Consider the following 25137-nt stretch of genomic DNA (forward strand, 5'->3'; position numbering starts at 1 on the left):
ACGGGCTGAAGGGGAAAGATTACTAGAAATTTTAGGTAGTCCAAAGATAGCAGTAATAGGGTGAGGAGAGATATCTATATTTAATACCTTAGAAATAATATTAAAAATATCTCTCCAAAAAGTTTCCAAAGTAAGGCAAGACCAAAACATATGAGTTAAAGAGGCTATCTGCCCCAAACATCTATCACAAAAAGGATTAATATGCGAGTAAAAACGCGCTAACTTATCTTTGGACATATGTGCTCTATGAACCACTTTAAATTGAATTAGGGAATGTTTAGCACAAATAGAGGAAGTATTAACTAATTGTAAAATCTGCCCCCAATCATCCACAGAAATGGTAAGCCCCAATTCCTGTTCCCAATCTACCCTAATCTTATCAAATGGAGCTTTCCTAAGTTTCATAATAATATTATAAATCATAGCCGAGGCACCTTTCTGACATGGATTGAGGTTAATTATCGAATCTAAAATATATGTAGGAGGAAGCATTGGAAAGGAAGAAAGTATAGTACTTAGGAAATTTCTAACTTGTAAATATCTAAAAAAATGTATTCTTGATAAGTTATATTTATTAGATAATTGTTCAAAAGACATAAGGGAACCATCTAAAAATAAATCCAAAAACCGTAAAATACCCTTAGTCTTCCAAGTTTGAAAAGCGCGATCCGTAAAAGAGGGAGGAAAAAATATGTTACCTAAAATAGGAATCGCTAACCCGAATTGATTAAGATCAAAAAATTTTCTGAATTGAAACCAAATGCGCAAAGCATATTTAACTATCGGGTTAGAGACCTGCTTAAGGCGTTTCGAATCAAAAGGGAGAGAGGAGCCTAAAATAGAGCCAAGTGTATAACCCTGAACAGATTGTAGTTCCAATGCTACCCATTTAGGAATAGATAGTATGTCCTGATCAAGTAACCAAAATTTCATATGTCGAATATTAATAGCCCAATAATAGAATCTAAAGTTAGGTAATGCTAAACCTCCATCTCTCTTAGCTTTCTGTAAATGTATTTTACCCAGTCTCGGATTCTTATTCTGCCAGATAAATGAAGAAATTTTAGAGTCAACTTTATCAAAGAAAGATTTTGGAACAAAAATTGGTAATGCCTGAAACACATATAAAAATTTTGGCAAAAAAAACATCTTAACTGCATTAATACGACCAATCAAAGTTAAATATAAGGGAAACCATTTAGATGAAAGTTGAGTAATATGGTCTATTAATGGTAAAGAGTTAGACTTAAATAAATCTTTGTATTTACAAGTAATTTTAATCCCAGGATATGAGAAATAATTATTAATCAATTTAAATGGAAATTTATAATATAAGGGAAGATGTTTATTAATCGGAAAAAGTTCACTCTTACTAAGATTTAATTTATAACCTGAAAAAAAACCAAATTGTGCTAATAACTCTAAAACAGCAGGAATAGATTTCTCAGGATTAGAAATATATAAAAGTAAATCATCAGCATAGAGTGATAATTTATGGGACTTTAATCCCCGAGTTATCCCAGTAATATTTGAAGATTCTCGAATGGCAATTGCAAGAGGTTCTAATGCAATATCAAATAATAGGGGACTAAGAGGACAGCCTTGTCGAGTACCTCGAAAGAGAGGAAAAAAAGGTGAGTTTAAAGAGTTAGTACGAACCGAGGCTACAGGGGAATGATATAACAGTTTAATCCAAGATATAAATTTCAAGCTAAAATTAAACATTTCAAGCACCTTAAATAAATAAGGCCATTCTACTCTATCAAAAGCTTTCTCGGCATCTAAAGAAATAACACACTCAGGAACATTTTGTGAGGGAGTATAAACGATATTTAACAATGTACGAATATTATAAAAAGAATAACGACCTTTAATAAAACCCGTTTGGTCTTCCGAAATAATAGAAGGAAGTACTTTTTCTAGTCTATTTACTAATAACTTAGAAAAAACTTTAGAATCAACATTTAATAAAGATATTGGTCTATAAGATGCACATTGAGCAGGGTCTTTATCCTTCTTTAGTATTAAAGAAATTGATGCTCTATTAAAAGATTCAGGAAGTTTACCAAGTTTCAGAGAAGCCTCAAAAACCCTACAGAGCCAAGGGATCAATAAAGAGGCAAAACATTTATAAAATTCAACGGTAAACCCATCCGGGCCAGGAGCTTTCCCCAGATTCATAGAAAAAATAACATTCTTAATCTCATCCATTGTAATGGAAGTATCTAATAAAGAAGACATATCCTGTGAAATCTGAGGGAAGTCTAACTTATCTAAAAAATCATTCATATATTTAGAATCTCGAGGAGACTCTGATTGATATAAAGAAGAATAAAAATCACAAAAGGTTTGATTAATCCCCACATGATCCAGTATCAATCGATCATTTTGATTATAAATCTGATTGATTTGAGATTTAACATAATTAGATTTCAATTGATTAGCCAGCAGCTTGCCAATTTTGTCACTGTGAACATAAAAGTCACTTCTTGTTTTCTTTAATTGGTTTACAATCGAGGACGAGAGTAGTAAACTGTGTTCCATTTGAAGTTCAGTTCTTTGTTTGTATAACTCCTCAGAAGGAGCCATAACATATTTCTTATCAATTTCCTTAATCTTGTCCACAATTGTCATCTCCTCCTGCTTCTGTTTCTTCCTCAAAGCAGCAGAATACGAAATAATCTGACCCCGAATATAGGCTTTAAAAGCGTCCCAAAGAGTGTTAACCGAAATATCCTCTGTATGGTTAATTGTAAAAAAAAGCTCAATCTGTTCATTCATAAAGTTAACAAAGTCCGAGTCCTGAAGCAACAGCGAATTAAAACGCCATTGTCTATTATTTGGTAAATTGGCCATAATTTTAATAGAAAGCGTAAGTGGAGCATGATCCGAAATGGTTATAGAATCATAATCACATTTAATCACTGAAGGAATAAGACGAGAATCAATAAAAAAATAATCAATTCTTGAATAGGAATGGTGAACATGTGAAAAGAAGGAAAAATCTTTTTCCTGAGGATGCAGAAAACGCCAAATGTCCGTCGACCCAGAATCAGAAAGGAAAAAGTTAATCAAATTTGCAGATTTATTAGGTAAGGTCCGTAAAGGAGCCGAACGGTCCAAAGCTGGAGACAAACAGGTATTAAGATCTCCACCCCAGATCAATGAAAACTCATTCAAATTCGGAAACTGATTAAACAATGATTTATAAAATTCCGGACAGTCCATATTAGGAGCATAAACATTAACCAAAACTACTTTTTTATTAAATAGTAAACCACTAACCAATAAAAATCTACCATTCAGATCAGAAATAATATCCTGTTGTGTAAAAGTAACTGAGGAATCTATAAAAATAGAGACGCCTCGAATCTTAGCATTGGAGTTCGAATGAAATTGTTGTCCCTTCCAGAATTTAAAAAAACGTAGTCTGTCCCCCCTCCGTACATGGGTCTCTTGTAAAAATAAAATTTGTGCTTTAAGTCTCCGGAACACTTTAAAAACTTTTTTCCTTTTAATAGGATGATTAAGACCGTTAGTATTCCCGGAGACAAAATTAATAATAGACTCCATAAATCCTAAAGTCAACCCACAACAAGGAGGATTGATGATAGGCTCGACCCACGAACCCGGAGAGGGAACAGAACATACAAAAGATACCGGGAAAAAGGACGCAACCAGTACTTCAATAATGTATATAGCCCAAAGAGAAAAAAACTAAAACGTGAAGCCCCTCCCGCCACCCCACGCCCCAAGACCTCAAGGCAAAATCTAAAGCAGACCCGCCCGAAAGAAGCAAGCGCTAAAACTACCCCCATGACTTCCGGTATACGCTCCCTAAAAAAAAGGTATAAATATGAAAAAGATCAGCTAATTGTAAAACAGTAAAAAAGTAGAAAAAAAGGTAACTCAATTAAAATACACACACAACAGAACAAAAGCCAGAAAATATATATTAAAAAAAAACCACAATAAACCCCAAACCCAGGAATAAGCACAACAACAAGAAAAAATAAGATTATTGACATAAGCTAGTTATAAAAAGCAAAACAAAATAAAATTTAAAAAAAACTACAAAATTTAAGGCCACACAGGAAATACGTAAGATGACAAAAAGGAAGTAACCACCCAGAATCCCCTGGGAAAAGAAAGAAATGACGCAGTTGAAAAGAAAGTTTAGCAACCATATTAAAAAATCAAAAATAAACTTTTCTGCCCAAATAGGGCACGAAAAAGTTAAAACCAACCAATTCACAGCCTCCGATCAACGGAGATAATTAAAAAAAAATAGCAATTAAGATGTTGAAGGTGAAAATTGATCCAGATAGTTCTGGGCATCCGATGGAGAATCAAAAAAACGAAAGGCTCCATCTGACATGCGAATCCTTAGACGTGCAGGGTACAGCAGCGCTGGTCTTAAATCCATCTTATAGAATTCCGACATCACAGATCTGTAGCGAACCCGTTGGTCCCAGATTGGTTTACTAAAATCTTCCACGAATCGGAACTTAAGATCCGAAAAATCAATGAAACCTTTAGATCGAGCAAATCGAAACAGTCTCTCCTTGTCTTGAAAGTAATGAAAACGTAAGATAACATGCCTAGGTCTATCTGACCTAGACGAGTATGATGGGATTCTGTGAACACGATCCAGTAGCGGTGGTTGGTCAGGAAATACAGTAGGGAATGCATCTTTTAAAAGTTGAGAAAAATACTTCATAGGGTTGTTAGATTCGACAGCTTCCCGCACCCCGATCATTCGTAAATTCTGCCGTCGCATTCTAGATTCCAAGTCAGAGTTTTTAAAAGTCAGAAAGTCAAGTTTCTTCTTCATTACATTAATTGTTTCTTCGATTTTCCCCATCTTAAGCTCACTCTGTTGCGCGAATTTTTGAAGATCAGATATAGCCGACTGATGTTCCGCAATAGATGTTTGCATCTTGTCAATTGAATCGGCAATTTTCTGGAGATTAATTGAGATTTCCGTATGAATCAGGTCCATAACAGAGCCTGCAATTTCCGTACGAATCATCTCCCTAACAGAGGTTGAAATTTCCCTCTGAATTAACTCCGATATAGCTTTCAAAGTCACCGGTGATTCAGTCGGAGGGAAATCCATACCTTTCGGTTTAACCGGAGGTTTACCATCCTTGCCGTCTTTCCCGTTCTTAGACATAGCAGATCTAAGTTCCATCCAGTTGTCGGAGAATTCAGTTTAATTCAAAGTATTGTAAGAGTTGATGCCTTAATGGTTAATTAAAGTATAGCTGACCATAGAGAAAAAAACTCAGAGGTAATGGAGCGAGTCAAGAACGCGACTTCACTCCATGAGCGCTACCGGAAGTCCTGTTTGACCAATCTATTGGAGTTTTTCGAGGAGGTTACCAGGAAAGTGGACGAAGGGAAGGCAGTGGATATTGTCTACATGGACTTCCGTAAGGCCTTTGACAAGGTCCCGCATGGGAGGTTAGTTAGGAAAATTCAGTCGCTAGGTATACATGGAGAGGTGGTAAATTGGATTAGACATTGGCTCAATGGAAGAAGCCAAAGACTGGTAGTAGAGAATTGCTTCTCCGAGTGGAGGCCTGTGACTAGTGGTGTGCCACAGGGATCAGTGCTGGGTCCATTGTTATTTGTCATCTATATCAATGATCTGGATGATAATGTGGTAAATTGGATCAGCAAATTTGCTGATGATACAAAGATTGGAGGTGTAGTGGACAGTGAGGAAGGTTTTCAGAGCCTGCAGAGGAACTTGGACCAGCTGGAAAAATGGGCTGAAAAATGGCAGATGGAGTTTAATACAGATAAGTGTGAAGTATTGCACGTTGGAAGGACAAACCAAGGTAGAACATACAGGGTTAATGGTAAGGCACTGAGGAGCGCAGTGGAACAGAGGGATCTGGGAATACAGATTCAAAATTCCCTAAAAGTGGCGTCACAGGTAGATAGGGTCGTAAGGAGAGCTTTTGGTACATTGGCCTTTATTAATCAAACTATTGAGTATAAGAGCTGGAATGTTATGATGAGGTTGTATAAGGCATTGGTGAGGCCGAATCTGGAGTATTGTGTTCAGTTTTGGTCACCAAATTACAGGAAGGATATAAATAAGGTTGAAAGAGTGCAGAGAAGGTTTACAAGGATGTTGCCGGGACTTGAGAAACTCAGTTACAGAGAAAGGTTGAATAGGTTAGGACTTTATTCCCTGGAGCGTAGAAGAATGAGGGGAGATTTGATAGAGGTATATAAAATTATGATGGGTATAGATAGAGTGAATGCAAGCAGGCTTTTTCCACTGAGGCAAGGGGAGAAAAAAACCAGAGGACATGGGTTAAGGGTGAGGGGGGAAAAGTTTAAAGGGAACATTACGGGGGGCTTCTTCACATAGAGAGTGGTGGGAGTATGGAATGAGCTGCCAGACGAGGTGGTAAATGCGGGTTCTTTCTTAACATTTAAGAATAAATTGGACAGATACATTGATGGGTGGTGTATGGAGGGATATGGTCCGTGTGCAGGTCAGTGGGACTAGGCAGAAAATGGTTCGGCACAGCCAAGAAGGGCCAAAAGGTCTGTTTCTGTGCTGTAGTTTCTATGGTTTCTATGGGTTAAAAATTCCAATTTTGAGCTTTAACTATAAGTGCATTTTATGATTATTTTACCTTCTCAAAGTTTAGCATATTAGATTCCAGTTTATAGAAAATAAACTTAAAAAACAGAACTAGTAGATAAGGCTCTCTAACTAATTGCACACCCTTGTTTTTGACTTACAATTATGATTGACTGATAACAGAATTGTTTTATAAACTAGCATAAAGAGCATGGCAGTGTGCAAATTTGCTCCTCAAATATGGGATTATGATAGAAGAATGCACTTTTATTGTATAAGAAAAATTTTTGAAGTGAAGCATTTGAATTTTGCTTTTCAACTATCTTCTGTTTCTGATCTGAGGATGTTTGATGCAGACAGCAACTAATGAAGATAGTTGAACATTAAAATCACTGAGAAAATAAATTTTACTTTTCATAATTTCTTTTTTTTTGTTGTCTATCCAGTTTATTTTATACATCAATACAAAGGTAAACAATTGTTGACACAGGTAAACCTCTCCCCATTAAAATCATTGCTTCTGCAAAAGAAAATTTTTCTGCAAAATATCCTGAAAATAGTTTTTTGGTGCTTTGTGCTCCAATTTGTTCAAACGAGGCTGTGAATTGCCAGTCTTCCTTGGTTTGCAAATTCAGACTGAATATTATTTTAGAAAAGACTGCAGTAAATCTTCCTATCTGTGGCCAACACATCTGAAGAGCACAGCTGGTGACCAGCTATTCAAAATGAAGTAAATGACAGACTTACCCAGATTTACTATGTGACAGAGTTACGTCTGTCACTATGCTCAGTTTCTGGACTCCTCATGAAGCTAGCAGTAGAATCCACACAAGGTGGGATTTCCCAGCTTTGTGTTTTGAAAGCACCTTTCTAATTCTACAATAGATCAGCCCAGACAAAGGGAGGGTTCTTGGAAATGGGAAATTAAATTATCTTAACTCATTTTACTTCATTTTAATGTTTTCTAAAATTGCAATACTTTTCAAGGATTTTAACTGTCTGAATGCCAGAGGTATTTAAAAAGAGTTGTTGTGTGGGTTGAGTCACAACACTATGTTACTTGATGCCTACTCACTGTCTGGAGCTTGGATTGGTGAATTTAGCTCCCTATGCCGGGTCTGTTTGATTACAGCCTGGCAGGAACTGTGGATATCATTTTTGAGTGATATTCAGGTCCAATTTGGCTACCTCTTGCTGCATTGCTAGCACTAATACAAGACATTTTAAAACTTGGTTTTGGTTCTTAACTACCTTATGCACCACTAAAACCCTTTGGATCATTTTTGTAAACTGTCTTGGTAAATCTTTCCTAAGCATCAACAGGGCTCTCAGTGCATCCAGTCAGTAGGTTTGTCAGTGAACAGTGAATCAGATCAGAGTCAAAAATCAGGTTTAATATCACTGGCATATGTTGTGAAATTTGTTAATTTCGTGAGAACGGTACAAGGCAATACATGATAATATAGAAAAGATACTATGACTTACAGTAAGTTTATATATGTATATCAAATCATTGAATTAAATCAGTAGTGCAAAAACAGAAATAAAAACATAATGAAGTAGTGCTCATGGTTTCAAAATCCATTCAGAAATCGGACGGCGGGGGAAGAAGCTGTTCCTGAATCGCCGAGTGCGTGCCTTCAGGCTTCTGTACCTCTTTCCTGATGGTAACAATGAGAAGGGGGCATGTCCTGGGTGGAGGGGGTCCTTAATGATGGATGTCGTCTTTCTGAGGTACGGCTCCTTGATGTCTTGGATACTGCGGAGGCCAGTGCCCATGGAGAAACTGACTAACTTTACAACTCTTTGTAGCTTACTACAATCCTGTATTGTAGCCTCCTCGCCCCCCGCCCCCCTCCAGTAGCAGACAGTGATGCAGCCAGTCAGAACACTCTCTATGGTACATTTGTAGACCAGGAATGCTGTAATATAGATTTGCACTTGTCTATATCAAATGTGAGGGATACTGCATCCAGGGAGAAGCAAAGATATTGCTGCAGAGGAATTCGTGGTTGGCCTTGTGCTTAAAAATTAATACAGTCAGGTGTTAAAAATCTACAGAAGCACATAAGTGAATTTTGCTAGACAAATAGGAGCTAGTGCATTTTGGTTAGAAGAATAAGAAAGATGGGTTATTGTTTCGATTGTTTGTGGGTTGGTGGAGAACCTTGATCAGTATCTAATTTATGCAAATAATAGAGTCTTTTTGAAGATAACAAGAAAGGATCACAGAGGTACTATCAGAAATGAAAAGCTATAGCTATCACAAAGGTCAACAGGCTCTGCCTCTTTTTTAAAAAGAATCTTTATACTTTATACTTTATGGTCGCCAAACGATTGATACTAGAACGTACAATCATCACAGCGATATTTGATTCTGCGCTTCCCGCTCCCTGGATTACAAATCAATAGTAAATATTAAAAATTTAAATTATAAATCATAAATAGAAAATAGAAAAATGGAAAGTAAGGTAGTGCAAAAAAAAAACCGAGAGGCAGGTCCGGGTATTTGGAAGGTATGGCCCAGATCCGGGTCAGGATCCGTTCAGCAGTCTAATCACAGTTGGAAAGAAGCTGTTTCCAAATCTGGCCGTACAAGTCTTCAAGCTCCTGAGCCTTCTCCCGGAGGGAAGAGGGATGAAAAGTGTGTTGGCTGAGTGGGTCGTGTCCCTGATTATCCTGGCAGCACTGCTCCAACAGCGTACGGTGTAAAGTGAATCCAAGGACGGAAGATTGGTTTGTGTGATGTGCTGCACCGTGTTCACGATCTTCTGCAGCTTCTTCCGGTATTGGACAGGACAACTTCCATACCAGGTTGTGATGCACACTTGAAGAACAAGTATGGAATGATGGGGCTTTTAAAATAATGAAAGATTTGGAATGGAAAAGAATTTCTCAGTCTATGGAGACCAAAGTTAGAGATCAAAAATGTAAAAGTTATTAACTCAGTCTACTTCATACCTCGGAAGCCACATAAAGCTTCCATGAGCGAATGCCAGCGCAGCAAGGCAATGGCAATCCTGTATCTCTTAATCTGTTGTTCTTTACCATGTCTCCTAGAGATGACCCCTTGCATTATTTTGGCTGGTGTCAGTCATGCATTTGTTCTGAGCAATGCATTTGGTAATCTTTGACTTGGATAATCACGACAAATCCATCTCCTCCTGAATTTATTCTTTGACGTTACTTGTGGTTAGAGATTCATCTGAGGTGGAACATTTCAAGAGTTAACTGTAAGCACTTGTTTTTAGCTTGTGAGTCATCCTAATAATAAACTTCCAGGTCATTAACCCAAATTAATTTAGGATTTGGTGAATCCAATGGGAAATTTGGAGAAAAGTGACTTTAGGAAGGGTAAAAAAAACATCAGCCATTTTGTTTGTTTTTGATCATGCTCTTCTGGGATTGTGCAAGTTTGGATGAGATCAGGTTTGAGGTCAGTAATCATACTCATTATAGTTGATCAGTGGACTGCCACTTCTCGACTTGGTTTCCACATTTGTAGTGCCCATTTGCATTAGTTAAATGCTAAATGTTATAGGGAGAAAATAAAGCCAATTACTTCTGAAAATGTGAAATAAAAAGAGAACAGAAATATTCACCAGAGCAAGCAGAATCAGTGGAGGAGAGAAGCACGTCTATCTTTACGGGTTGGTGTAGATGATGGGTCACTGACTTGAAGTGCCAAGTCTGCAAAGTGCTGCCTGGCCAGCTGTGTATATCCATCAGTTTCTGTTTTTAATCATTAAAAATTCTAGGATTAAGCAAACTAGTCCTGTACTGTCTTGAGCTTAGAAGAATCAAACGGATTTCATTAATGGGTGCAAGATTCTTGCATTCTCTCATGCAGGTACAGTTGGAATGGATATTTTCCTTGGCTGAATTGCATAAACCAGGTTTTGTGTCCTCAAAATAAGGGCAGTCATGAGGGTTTATTTTTTTCACCCGGAGGATGTTGTGTCTTTGAAACATAAAAGATCTGTAGAGGTTCAGTTGCTTAGTTTTTAGAAGTGTGTGATTAATGATTTTTTTGTTTATTGAGAAAATCATGGGATATGGGACTATTGCAAGACTGTAGTGGTAGGGTGCAGGCTTGAGGAACCAAATGGATTACTTCTGTTACACATGGAACAATGGGACATCTTAAGATAAGTGGTTGGCTGCTTTGTACTGTTAAGGAATTTCTACACTCAGAGGATTGTGAATCTTTTTTTTCAGTTTCGAGGGCTCTAAGTGTACAGTTGCTGGTTTCGTGCAAGTTGGTCAATATGGTGCCTTGAAGAAGTATTGAGCACCCACAACTATTTTTATATTTTACTGTCTCATTTTCAAAATTTAATATATATTGAAATAGGATTTCTTAAGCTAATCTACCAAAGATTGTGCATCATGTCAAATCAAAAGAAAAATTCCAAAAGCTGTCAATAATTTTTTGAAAATTAAAAGCCAAAATTGTGATGCTGAAGAAGTATTCATCCTCTTTGTAATTTCCACACAAACTTTCCACAGTTGCAATATATTGTATTACCTTGCTAACTTACCCAATTTGTTGATGTAGAAAATTAAGGATTAGTTGTTTTTAATGAATTCATAAGAATAAATACCCCCTCTCTGTGTAAGGTCCAACAGTATGATAGATTTTCAACAGACCAAACCAAAATGAAGAGAAAAAGCATTGGAGACAAGTCAGGGCAATAATTGAGAAGCACAAATCTGGGAAGGATACAAGACCATCTCAAAGGAACATACTGCATACTCAGAACTCAGTGCATCATGAAAAATAAAAAAAATGAAACCACAGCCACTCTGCTTAGGTCAGGCCACCTCTCTAAACTTAGTCGTCTGAGAAGAATAGCGTCTGGAAGAGAGGCAACTGTGATACCAACAGTCACTCTGAACGAGCTGCAGAAGTCAGTGGCTGCAAATGGAGATAAAGTTCACAGCTCCGCACAAAAATAGAACTTATGAAAGAGTGGCAACGAAGAAGCCCTGGCTAAAAAGAAACATGCATATCCTTGCCTGTTGAGGCTTTGCAAACATCATTTAGAAGATACTGTAAAGATGTGGTAGAAAATCTTGTGGTCGGATGAGACTAGAGTGGAACTTTTTGGCCTCAGCACCAAGTGGTATGTGTGGGGTAAATCTAATACTGTGCAGCAGCCAGGTAACACCATCCCAACTGTGAAGTATGGTGAATGTAACATTATGCTATAGGGATGCTTTTCTGCAGCAAGGATTGGAAATCTGGTCAGGATTGATGGGAGGATGAACACTGCTAAGTACAGAGAGATCCTGGATTAAAAACCTGCTCGCCCCTGCCAGAAAGCTTAATCTGGGGAGGAAGTTCGTCTTTCACCAGGACAACAACCTAAAGCGTACTTCCAGAGCAATTATGGTGTGGCTTCAAATGAAGAAAATTGATGCCCGTGCGTGGGCCAGTCAGAGTCCTGACCTTAACCAATTGAACATCTCTAGAAAGACCTCAAGATTGTTGTCCACTGCCTCTCCCCAAATGACCTGGCATGTCTCGAGCAATTTGGCAAGGAAGAATGGGCAAATCTTGCTCTATCATGTTGTGCAAAACTAATGGAGACTTGTCCAAAAGGATTCCTAGCTGTAACAGCTGCAGGAGATGATTCAACAAGTATAGTGCAAAGGAGGAGGAATACTTCTGAACTGCTGACATTTCAGGTTTTGAATTTTTAGTTTTTCATGCTTTACAATTTTCTCTATGTTTTTTGGGCTCGACTATGAAAGAAAGAAGCATGTGATTCACAAATAAATATTCTCAGTTAAATTAATCAAAATCCATGATTGAAATACTCAATTTATGTGAACAAAGAGTTGGGGGTTGAATACTTTTTCAAGGCACTGTATTTGACACAATGAGAACCATGGGTTGCAGGAACAGGGCAGCGGAGGGGTCTTAAGTAGAGATGAGTTATGATCCTCTTTATTAATATAGTGGATTTGAGGGCCCGTATAAATTAATCCTGTTATTTTGTCTGTTTTTATGTTCATGGGCTATACTCTAGGAAAGGAAGAATGTTTTAGAAAGAAGTGGATCAATGATCAATCTGGGAAGAAGGAAAATAAAAACATTTTCACTAGCTGGCTTAGGACATGGAATTATATGGTGAAGTTGTGGTTAAAGTTATCTTAAAATGATGTTTTGCTTAAATTAATAAATGTTTTTCTAGACATTTTTCATAACATTTGTTTGCAACTTTATGCTATTCACATCAAGGATTTATGATTTTGATTGTAATTATGTGTAAAATAATCAAATACTCTTATTGAAATATTTTAAGCTTGTGAAACTTTGAAACTTGGTGTAAGAATCTGCAAATTTATCTCCATTTATTAAAACATTAGATAGTCCGGACAAACTCTTTGACTTATCATAAATGAATTTGCAGTTAGGGTAGATAAAGTTTGAGCATTGAAATTGTGTGGAACTGCTAAATCCTTGGAACTGATATAGTGTCACCAGTGTTGCATGGAAAAACTGAATACTAAGACTTGTAAATGAAGGTGCTGAAAATATATCTGTAAAATAGAAAAACATGTTCAACAAAGACCCTTTTTGTTCCATGTGGTGTGGAATTTAACAGCCTTCGGCTGGTTTCTATTTATCTTAAAACTTGGACAGATTGTCTGTAAACAGACTTCTCTTTCAAGCTTTGTGTCATTAAGTCTGAAGTTATTTCCCATTTTACCTGAAATTTTCTGGCTTACCTATTAAACACATGCAATATGTGTTCTTAGTTGACTCTGGGAAATTCAGACATCTGTTCATAGATGTCTTCTAGTTGCCTGCTGTTCAACTTGTCCTACCAAGTTCCCCATTTCTTTTTTTTTCTTACTAAACATTATCAAACACAGAATTTTAGTTTCCCTCTTTGTAGAAATTGGATATTTCTTGATATGACAATGTGGGACAAGAGTAGAATATTCACTGTCTTAACCCTGTTTCTGTGAACGGAGAAATATAGATAAAGCCGTACATAGAATGTAGTGGACAGTTGAATGTTTAATGTGTATCAGGAACACATTATTAGATACAGTTGCAAGATGAAGTGTTTGAGCCTTTGCAATTACCTGGTTTTCTGCATTAATTACTCTCAAAATGTGATCTGATCTTCATAGAAGTCACAATAATAGATGAACACGATCCGCCTAAACAAATGACACACAAACAATTATACTTCTTCTCGTCTGAGTACACCATTTAAACAATCACAGTCTAGTTTCAAAAAGTATGTGAACCTCTGGGGTAATGCCTTCTACAAAGCTTTTTGGAGTCAGGTGTTCCATTCAATGAGATGAGATTGGAGGTGTGGGTTGTAGAGGTGCTCTGTACTACAAAAAAGACACACAAATTCAGACTACTGACAGAGCCTGCTCTTCTCAAGAAAGATCTGTGTATGTGCACCATGCCTCAATTGAAATATAGCGTCACGGCGAGAAGGGATACTGAGAGAAGGCAGCAGTTTGGGGTTGAGAGGAAAATTGGATCAGCCATGATGAAATGGTGGAGTAGACTTGATAGGCCAAATGGCCTAATTCTGCTCCTATCTCTTATGGTCTTAAAACACCTTTCAGAGGACTTTAGAAGAAGTAGAGATGCATGAAACTGGAAAAGGCTGCAAAAGTATTTCTGAAGACCCAAATCTTTGGCGTCACAGGTAGATAGAGTCGTGAAGAGAGCTTTTGGTACATTGGCCTTTATAAATCAAAGTATTGAGTATAAGAGTTGGAATGTTATGGTGAGGTTGTATAAGGCATTGGTGAGGCCGAATTTGGAGTATTGTATGCAGTTTTGGTCACCAAATTACAGGAAGGATATTAATAAGGTTGAAAGAGTGCAGAAAAGGTTTACAAGGATGTTGCCGGGACTTGAGAAACTGAGTTACAGAGAAAGGTTGAAGAGGTTAGGACTTTATTCCCTGGAGCGTAGAAGAATGAGGGGAGATTTGATAGAGGTATATAAAATTATGATGGGTATAGATAGAGTGAATGCAAGCAGGCTTTTTCCACTGAGGCTAGGGGAGAAAAAAACCAGAGGACACGGGTTAAGGGTGAAGAGGGAGAAGTCTAAAGGGAACATTAGGGGTGCTTCTTCACGCAGAGAGTGATGGGAGTGTGGAATAAGCTGCCAGGTGAAGTGGTAAATGCGGGCTCACTTTTAACATTTAAGAAAAACTTGGACAGGTACATGGATGAGAGGTGTATGGAAGGATATGGTCCAGGTGCAGGTCAGTGGGACAAGGCAGCAAAATAGTTCGGCACAGCCAAGAAGGCCCAAAAGGCCTGTTTCTGTGCTATAATGTTCTATGGTTCTAAGTGTTCATTAGTCCACAGTAAGAGAAATTGTCTACAAATGGAGGAAATTCAGTACTGTGCTATCCTCCCAAGGAGTCGTCATCCTGCAAAGATCATGCCAAGAGCACAACATGCAATGCTGAAGGAAGTGTAAAAGAACCCAAGGTTGCATGGATGAACTACAACAATTGTTCATCCCAGTTTGGCAAAAGAATAAATCAAGGAAGGTAGTGCACCCGTGGCTGACAAGAGAAATTAGGGATAGTATCAATTCCAAAGAAGTAGCATACAAATTAGCCAGAGAAAGTGGCTCACCTGAGGACTGGGAGAAATTCAGAGTTCAGCAGAGGAGGACAAAGGGCTTAATTAGGAAGGAGAAAATAGATTATGAGAGAAAACTGGCGGGGAACATAAAAACGGACTGTAAAAGCTTTTATAGATATGTAAAAAGGAAAAGACTGGTAAAGACAAATGTAGGTCCCCTGCAGACAGAAACAGGTGAATTGATTATGGGGAGCAAGAACATGGCAGACCAATTGAATAATTACTTTGGTTCTGTCTTCACTAAGGAGGACACAAATAATCTTCCAGAAATAGTAAGGGACAGAGGGTCCAGTGAGATGGAGGAACTGAGTGAAATACATGTTAGTAGGGAAGTGGTGTTAGGTAAATTGAAGGGATTGAAGGCAGATAAATCCCCAGGGCCAGATGGTCTGCACTCTTGCATCCTGGAGTGCTTAAGGAAGCATTAGCCTAACGTCGGTGGTGGGGAAACTGCTGGAGTCAGTTATCAAAGATGTGATAACAGCACATTTGGAAAGCGGTGAAATGATCGGACAAAATCAGCATGGATTTGTGAAAGGAAAATCATGTCTGACGAATCTCATAGAATTTTTTGAGGATGTAACTAGTAGAGTGGATAGGGGAGAACCAGTGGATGTGGTATATTTGGATTTTCAAAAGGCTTTTGACAAGGTCCCACACAGGAGATTAGTGTGCAAACTTAAAGCACACGGTATTGGGGGTAAGGTATTGGTGTGGGTGGAGAATTGGTTAGCAGACAGGAAGAAAAGAGTGGGAATAAACGGGACCTTTTCAGAATGGCAGGCAGTGACTAGTGGGGTACCGCAAGGCTCAGTGCTGGGACCCCAGTTGTTTACAATATATATTAATGACTTGGATGAGGGAATTAAATGCAGCATCTCCAAGTTTGCGGATGACACGAAGCTGGGTGGCAGTGTTAGCAGTGAGGAGGATGCTAAGAGGATGCAGGGTGACTTGGATAGGTTGGGTGAGTGGGCAAACTCTTGGCAGATGCAATTTAATGTGGATAAATGTGAAGTTATCCACTTTGGTGGCAAAAATAGGAAAACAGATTATTATCTGAATGGTGGCCGATTAGGAAAAGGGGAGGTGCAACGAGACCTGGGTGTCATTATACACCAGTCATTGAAAGTGGGCATGCAGGTACAGCAGGCGGTGAAAAAGGCGAATGGTATGCTGGCATTTATAGCGAGAAGATTCGAGTACAGGAGCAGGGAGGTACTACTGCAGTTGTACAAGGCCTTGGTGAGACCACACCTGGAGTATTGTGTGCAGTTTTGGTCCCCTAATCTGAGGAAAGACATCTTTGCCATAGAGGGAGTACAAAGAAGGTTCACCAGATTGATTCCTGGGATGGCAGGACTTTCATATGAAGAAAGACTGGATGAACTGGGCTTGTACTCGTTGGAATTTAGAAGATTGAGGGGGGATCTGATTGAAACGTATAAGATCCTAAAGGGATTGGACAGGCTAGATGCAGGAAGATTGTTCCCGATGTTGGGGAAGTCCAGAACGAGGGGTCACAGTTTGAGGATAGAGGGGAAGCCTTTTAGGACCGAGATTAGGAAAAACTTCTTCACACAGAGAGTGGAAACTGTTGAGGCCAGTTCATTGGCTATGTTTAAGAGGGAGTTAGATATGGCCCTTGTGGCTACAGGGGTCAGGGGGTATGGAGGGAAGGCTGGGGCGGGGTTCTGAGTTGGATGATCAGCCATGATCATAATAAATGGCGGTGCAGGCTTGAAGGGCCGAATGGCCTACTCCTGCACCTATTTTCTATGTTTCTATGTAACAGCAGAAGACCTGCAGAAACCTCTCGGGCATGCTAAAGTCTCTGTTCATGTGTCCACTATAAGAAAAACACTGAACAAGGATGGTGTTCATGGAAGGACACCACAGAGGAAATCAATGCTGTCCTCAAAAAAAACATTGCTGTACGTCTGAAGTTTTCAAAAGATGACCTTGTCGTTCCACAAGGCTTCAGGGATAATATTCCGTGGACACTAAGACAAAAATTGAACTTATTGGCAGAAATGCACACTACTATGTTTGGAGGAAAAGGGCACTGCACAGCAGCACCAAAACCTCATCCCAACTGTGAAGCCTGCTGGAAGGACCATCGTCATTTGGGGCTGCATTGCTGCTTCAGGGCCTGGACAGCTTGCGATTGTTGAGGGAACAATGAATTTAAAATATTCTCCTGTAAAACATCAAGACATTTTACTGGAGTATGTCAGGGCATCAGTCCATCATCTGAAGCTTAATAGAAGCTGGATGATACAACATGACAATGATCCAAAGAAGAAGAAGAATAGCCCTTAACTCGGCAGTGGAGTTATCGGGGCACCGTCATTTGACAGTGTTTCCGTAGCAAGCTATTCTTGTTTTTATAAGGCCAAGTTGCTAGCTCGATGCTCAACCCGACTTGGATTTGAACTCGGGAACCTTCGGTCCGCAGTCCAGCGCTGATATTATTGCGCCACCAAGCGGGACTACAGTGATCAAAAACACAACAGTAAGTTAACAACAGAATGGTTTAAAATGAGGAAAAGTTGTGTTTTGGAATGGCCAAGTCAGAGTCTACAGCTTAACTCAATTGCGATGCTGTAGCATGAGCTGAAATGTGCTGTTCATGCAAGGTATCCCAGAAATATTGAACTGAAACAGTTTCTTATGGAGGAATGGTCCAAAACTCCTCCTCGCTGTTTTGCAAGTCTGATCAGCAGCTACAGGAAGCATTTGGTGGAGGTTATTGCTGCTAAAGGAGGTCCTACCAGTTATTAAATACAAGCATTCACATACTTCTTCCAGCCTGGATTGTGAATGATTAAACAAGGTATTCAATAAAGACATGAAAAGTACAATTGTTTGTGCGTTATTATTTTAGGCAGACTGTGTTTGTCTATTATTGTGACTTAAATGAGTATCAGACCACATTTTATGAGTAATTAATGCAGAAAACCAGGTAATTGCAAAGGGTCCACAAACCTTTTCTTGCAACTGTATTTGCACATTCAATTGTCAAACCTCATTCGCACTGTATCCAGTTATAAAATCAAAAACAACATCACTTACACTTACCTTTTTAATGATCACGTTCAAATGAAAATGGGTGTTCCACAAAGTGCATCTGGCCCCTGAGCTCTGTATGACTGCCTATTAGATCAGATTAGATTAGATTCAACTTTATTTTCATTGTGCCGAGTACAGATACAAAGCCAATGAATTGCATTTAGCAGCTAACCAGAAATGCAAAGAATAGTGTTATTTACAAAATAACTGCGAATAAAAAAAGTGCTACAGCACACAAATATAAAAGTACTGAGACAGTACAATACGGATGCAATACTGCTTAGCGCTGTGATGAGAGGTTCAGCAGGGTCACAGCCTCAGGGAAGAAGCTCTTCCTGTGCCTGCTGGTGCGGGAGCGGAGGCTCCTGTAGTGCCTGCCGGATGGGAGGAGAGTAAAAAGTCCATGGTTAGGGTGAGATGCATCCCTGATAATGCTTTTCACCCTGCCCAGGCAGCGTTTATGGTAGATGTTCTCAATGGTGGGCAATTGGGTGCCGATAATCCGCTGGGCAGTTTTCACCACCCGCTGGAGTGCTTTGTGGTCCGATACGGGACAGTTGCCATACCACACTGAGATGCAGTTGATGAGTATGCTCTCAATGGGACAGTGGTAAAGGTCCGTCAGTATCCCAGGACAGAGGTGAGCTTTCTTGATGCTCCGCAGGAAATAAAGGCGCTGTTGCGCCTTTTTGATCAGGATGGAGGAGCTCAGGGACCAGGTGAGATCCACGGATATATTGGGTGCTAGACCCTGTGATGGAGCTGAAGACCTGATGTGTCAACAAGCCTAAAAACAAATGATGAACTAAGAAAAATGCAGATTCCAGATATAATTTTTAATTTTCTTCATCCTGTCACCCTCCACATGGCCTGCAGGGCAGCATGGTGCAGCAGTGCAATTATGTTGCTTATTGTTTAATCCACCCACAGCAAGTTAGATTGCTCTGAGAAAGAAACTCACATTTCTTTTACATTTTTTCTGTATATCAGTTGCATAGTCAGAACAATATTTTGTGAAAATTTTGTCTTAGAATTCATTTATTTTTATTTAAAATGATACTTTGATTTTAAGTAGCTCTGGGTACAGATTAAATCTTTTAAAATGATGAACTTAGTTGTATATCTTTATAGAAACGGACATAGACGACTATGTCCCCCACAAAATTGTTCAGTCTTCCCCAGTGAGAAGTGCCGAAATCGGTCAGATCAGTGGCATTCAGGTCTGGTGACCAAGAAAGAGATGAGAGGTCCAGGTACGATCTCCAGAGAGCCATCTCGTGCGAAGGGGCAATTCCAGACTTAACTTAGATTACTGAATGACGCTTGACAGCTGTGGCAGGGCTTCAATGTTATCACCTCTTACAAAGTGGAACCAAGTGACATCGGTGACAACAAGGCTTTGCTCCCAGATGCACTCGGTACTTTCTATATTTGCTTTAACCATCATGAGCACCCACAGCCCCCGACGATCCTCTGATTTCAGTCTTTGAGGCTGGCGTGAGAGCGTCCTTCTGGAGGGGGAACCCACGGAAAGTATCCAACCCAGATGGGGTACCCGGCCAAGTACTAAACTCCTGTCCTGATCAACTGGCTGGAGTGTTCCCTGATAGTTTAACCTCTCGCTTTGACAGTCAGAGGTACGCACCTGCTTCAAGCAGGCGTCAATTATACCCGTAACTAAGAGCAACGTGGTAGTCTGCCTCAATGACTATCGTCCATTAGCAGTTACATCCATTGTAATGAAGTGTTTTGGGAGGTTGGTGATGAAACATATCAACTCCTGTCTGAGAGGGGACTTGGGTCTACTCCAATTTGCCTACAGTCACAACGTGTCCACAGCAGCTGCCATTTTATTTGCTCTTCTCTCAACCCTGGAACATCTGGATAGCAAAGATGCATATATCAGGATGCTCTTTATTGACGACAGCGTGGCTTCATCTTAACAGTAGAGGAGGCCGTGGATAGACATGTTAGAATGGGAATGGGACGTGGAATTAAAATGTGTGGCTACTGGGAGATCTTGCTTTCTCTGGCGGACAGAGCGTAGGTGTTCAGTGAAATGATCTTCCAGTCTGCGTTGGGACTTGCCAATATATAGAAGGCCACATCGGGAGCACCGGACGCAGTATTTCACCCCAGCCGACTCACAGGTGGAAGGACTGTACAGTAGAGGAGGCCGTGGGTAGACATATCAGAATGGGAATGGGACGTGGAATTAAAATGTGTCCTTCCAGGTGAGGCGACACTCAGGTTGGAGGAACAACACCTTATATTCCGTCTGGGTAGCCTCCAACCTGATGGCATGAACATTGACTTCTCAAACTTCCGCTAATGCCCCACCTCCCCCTTGTACCCCATCCGTTATTTATTTATATACATACATTCTTTCTCTCTCTCTTCTTTTTCTCCTTCTGTCCCTCTCACTATACTCCTTGCCCATCCTCTGGGCTTCCCTCTCTCCTTTTCTTTCTCCCTAGGCCTCCTGTCCCACGATCCTCTCATATTCCTTTTGCCAATCACCTGTCCAGCTCTTGGCTCCATCCCTCCCCCTCCTGTCTTCTCCTATCATTTTGGATCTCTCCCTCCCCCTCCCACTTTCAAATCTCTTACTCTCTTCTTTCAGTTAGTCCTGACGAAGGGTCTCGGCCCGAAACGTCGACTGTACCTCTTCCTAGAGATGCTGCCTGGCCTGCTGCATTCACCAGCAACTTTTATGTGTGTTGCTTGAAATTCCAGCATCTACAGATTTCCTCGTGTTTATATTTGCTGTAGTTTGGTCATCTGGAACCTCACCAGTGAAGACTTAAGAATCTCTGTCAGTGCTTGAGCAAACTCCTCCCCTGTATCTCATCAGCCCCAGAGGTGTTATCCATCATTAAGGTCTCTAAGGGAAATAAATCTCCATTTTAATGTAAGGTGTTGTTGAATTTCACATTTCCTTCTCTGAATGCTAAAACTACCTGCTCTTCTGCTTGGTGAATGCAGGTAAAAACTATTTGTACTGCTATCCAGAAATGGATATCCAAAAGGCCCTATTCTTCTCCTAGTTCTCCTTTTGTCCTAAAAATACTTCTAAAATGTTTATGTTTTTCATTAATCTTGTTCATCCTCTTTGCTCTTCTAGTTTTTAAAAAATATCCCAACACTTCCCAACACTTCCTGCAGTTCTGAATGGCTGTACACTTCTCTATACTTGTTATAGACTGCCATTTTTATCCACCCCTTCATATCCCTTGATATTTAGGGTTTCTTAACTGCATCATCTTACCTGTATCTGTAAGTAACTTCTTCCAGCCTACATTGGCCATGTCCTATCTCATGATATTGAAGTTGATCTTCCTCCATTTCAGAACCTTTATTTCTGGGCCGTTTTTATCCCCATCCTTCACTACCTTGAAAATTAGTGATGTTATGGTCACTTTCTCCAAGATACTGTCTCACTTTCCCTGGTATATTCCGCAAAATTACATCCTGTACTGTCTTAATGGCATGCATTGATATTCATGTGGTCACAGCAGGCCAATAAGTAAGTTGTTATCTTTGACATGCAAAAAATTGTAGACTGTGGTATTGTTTCACTGTTTATGGTTGATCAAATTTATAATTGCACTAGACAACAGGGTGACCCATTGGGACACCCTTGAGAGAAGGGTGGTGCAGTCTGAAGTGACCAGAATGAACATTAAATTTTCCTGAATGCTATTGGTATTGCTTTGCTTTGGAAACTGAAGTAAAAAACCTCAGTTTATTAAAGAACAACGACGTGTAGCAAAGCAAATATAGCTGCTCCTTGATTAACGAAGTACACTTTTGATGTCATCATTTCTGGTTTATCTGTCACCCTTGTGCCTCTCGTTGTCATTCTGGAGACATGCAGCCCTCCCATCCCCCGTCTCTTAAGCTCTTCTGCTGTTTGTTGTTTGTCTCTGATCCTGGAGACGTGCATGCCTCTCCTCCTCTGTCTCTTCTTCTCTCATCTTTTTTTGTCCTGACTCTTTGATCCTGGAGTCGTGCGGCCCCGGCCTCATCCGATTGTTGTTCTCTCCCTCTCCTTGCCGCTTCCCGACGACGTTTGGCGTCATCTCTTGATCATAATGTCCTCCTTCCATTTCCACGTAGCATAATTAGGCTGACCATTTTTTTTTAACCCTAATACTGGATAGAAGATACAAAGCAGTAACACCAAAGGATGCTGATTATTCTTGATGATGTGGTTGGCGCTCTCCTAAATGGACGTGATATAGTCACCGCTGCCCTTTGACTGCAGCAAAGGGTTTTATGGGTGTCTCGAAGTATGTCATTACAATAAGATTTAATTATCTTATTGATGGGTGGCAGTTAGATCTGTCCCAATCCTGCACATGCTGATGGTGGTGATTAGCAGAATGTGACCCCTCGAAATAGAGCTGCCCGGCCCTTTTGCTCCGGTAGTGTTGCTGCTGAGACTGGCCGTGCGCATGCGTCGGGCTGTCGCGTCCCGATTTCCATGATGGGCAATTGGGTCTGGGGTGAAAGCCAGTCTGTTGATTTTTGGGGAATGAGCAATTTTATACGAATATACAACCCTGAACTTTACCTGCATTATGTAAGCTAGTGCATTTTAATTCAATTTAGGCAAAAAAAGTGCTGCTGTAATGCACCGTTTGTGCTAATTGGAGGTCAAACAGACAAACAGACAGACAGAGCATGAGAGTTTTAGTAGTATATAGATATAGTGTAGTTTAATCATTTTGGAATATTTGAGGTTAATAGTGTTGCTGAAGAGAACATCTAGGTTAAAACTGGGTCACTTATAGTAGGATGAAAATAAACGCAGAAAATGAAGCATCCAAAATAACTTTTCTTGGCTTTTAGAACTATAATTGAACTACACTTGTCTGTACAAGGCGAAACATAATTTATTCACAGATGAATGCTGATGATTTATGTTGTTTGTTTGTTTATGCGTGTCAAATAAATTTATGGCTATTCACCAGCATAATTACACCTCGGCAAGGTGGAATGAGGATTGCTGTGTAATTTTCTTAACAGTAAACCTTCTGTTATTGATACTCCATCTGGTGGCAGAAGACTAAGAACTTAATGCCTACTTACTTTTTAAAGCATGGGAGTTAGAATACGTAATGAGGAATGAAATACTCAGGTTGGTTAAAATCAAGGAATGAAACAAAGTCAGATTGATACAGTCCTGAAGAAGCCCGTAGTCCCAATCCTTTTTTTTTTGATGAAGAAAAGCCCGCGAGGAATTAAACAATTTTTATTGGCAATTTGTATATATTTTTAAAATGCAATAGTGAAATAAGTGAGCTCAGATATTTCAGGACACTGCAATACAAACTCATTGACAAGTTACAGAACAGAATATAGCTTACAAAATGAACTTAATCATCAGATAGTATAAAGTCAAAATATGAGGTTACTCTGCATACTTTTGATAATTAGATTCCTTAAAGGGAAACAACTGTTAAGTTTCTTTTAATCAACCCATTTAAATCTGCACTATTTCAAAGGAATGAAATTGTGTGATCTTATCCAGAATTTGTTGTATTAATAAAATATTGACATAGATAACCCAAAAACAAAAGCTAATTCCACATATGTTAGATATCTTTATCTCTATGGAGGATTGATGACTCTATCGTTAAGGGTGCAATTGTTGAGGCAGTAGTCAGCAGTGTGGTTGATAGTGTTTTTATACCTAACATTACATCGTATATTTTCCTTTATTGCATAATCTCTGAGTGGTAGATAATATGGCATATAAAATGGTATTTCCTTGTACCTTTTCACCTAATCCAAAGGGGGCTCGACAGAATCGATGCAGAGAAGATATTTCCTGTGGTGGATTTATATAGAATTAGAGGACATTAGCTTTATGGGTAGGAATGGGGAGGAATTTCTTCTTCATGTTGGAGGAATTATTACTCTTTCCAGAAATTGGTTATTTAATTTCTAGTGGATGACTAGCACATGACTTTTTGAGGAAATGCAAACCCTTTTGAACGTAGTGCCGCGTTGAGTTTTGTATGTAGTCGGTAGCACTCCATTCAAGGGTGAAGCATGTAGTTCTAGCAAGGCCTTTTGCTTTTCCTTGCCTTTTATTGCTGGGATAGGAAGAAATATATTGAGCTTTCTCTGAAAAGAGACTATTAATAACCATTCTTATGGATCTGTGGCAAATTGAGAAAGCAATTTTAAATTGGAAGGAGCCCAATGGCCTTCATAGACATGGACAATGAGGTTTTGGCCTCCTAGGAGGTTGCATTTGTAATGGTTACTAGTGTCGGGTTTCATTGAGGATGTTCTAGCAATACTGTTCCTCACTGATGTTCAAGGAAGAGACTTGACTATTCAATGTCCTGTACGAATATGCCTTGACAAAGAAAGCCCTTCTTTCATCCATCCCTTCTTCCTTGCTTCCAGCAGTTTTTGCAGCTCTGCATGCTATATACTTCAAGAGGATTTTCAGGAGTTGTATCTCTATTTTTGATTAGTTACCTTTTGCAGAAAACTTGACTTTAGATAAAGTAATATTCTGTGTTGGAACTCTTGTTTATGGGTTCAGCAGCACAGATCTGAGGGAAGTTAAAAGTTAGACTTCTGATGTGCATGAGATAAAATCATTCATGAAGTTCTGATGTTTTCTATTTCTCTTTTTAGGGCTTCTGGCCAGAATGCTGGTACTGTGCAAGGTAATGTAGTTATTGGGGATAACACAGTGAATGGGGTAGATAATGACGATAAACAAAAACATGCATCCAGGATACCTTCACATCTCTCAAGCCAAAGCGGAATAGGCAAGTACTGTT

At 39.4% G+C, this 25137-nt stretch overlaps 1 protein-coding gene across 5 annotated transcripts in view; it reads left to right on the plus strand.

Moving 5' to 3' along the window:
• wwp2 (WW domain containing E3 ubiquitin protein ligase 2) overlaps positions 1-25137 on the plus strand; it is a 196403-nt gene that overhangs the window by 74754 nt on the left and 96512 nt on the right. For all 5 annotated transcript variants that reach the window (XM_063067102.1, XM_063067103.1, XM_063067105.1 and 2 more), the window contains one exon: positions 24989-25125. In XM_063067102.1, coding sequence (XP_062923172.1) covers positions 24989-25125 — 137 coding nt within the window. The remainder of the gene's footprint in view (positions 1-24988; positions 25126-25137) is intronic.

The sequence above is a fragment of the Mobula hypostoma genome, chromosome 14, assembly GCF_963921235.1.
Source record: "Mobula hypostoma chromosome 14, sMobHyp1.1, whole genome shotgun sequence".
In the NCBI taxonomy this organism is placed as follows: domain Eukaryota; kingdom Metazoa; phylum Chordata; class Chondrichthyes; order Myliobatiformes; family Myliobatidae; genus Mobula; species Mobula hypostoma.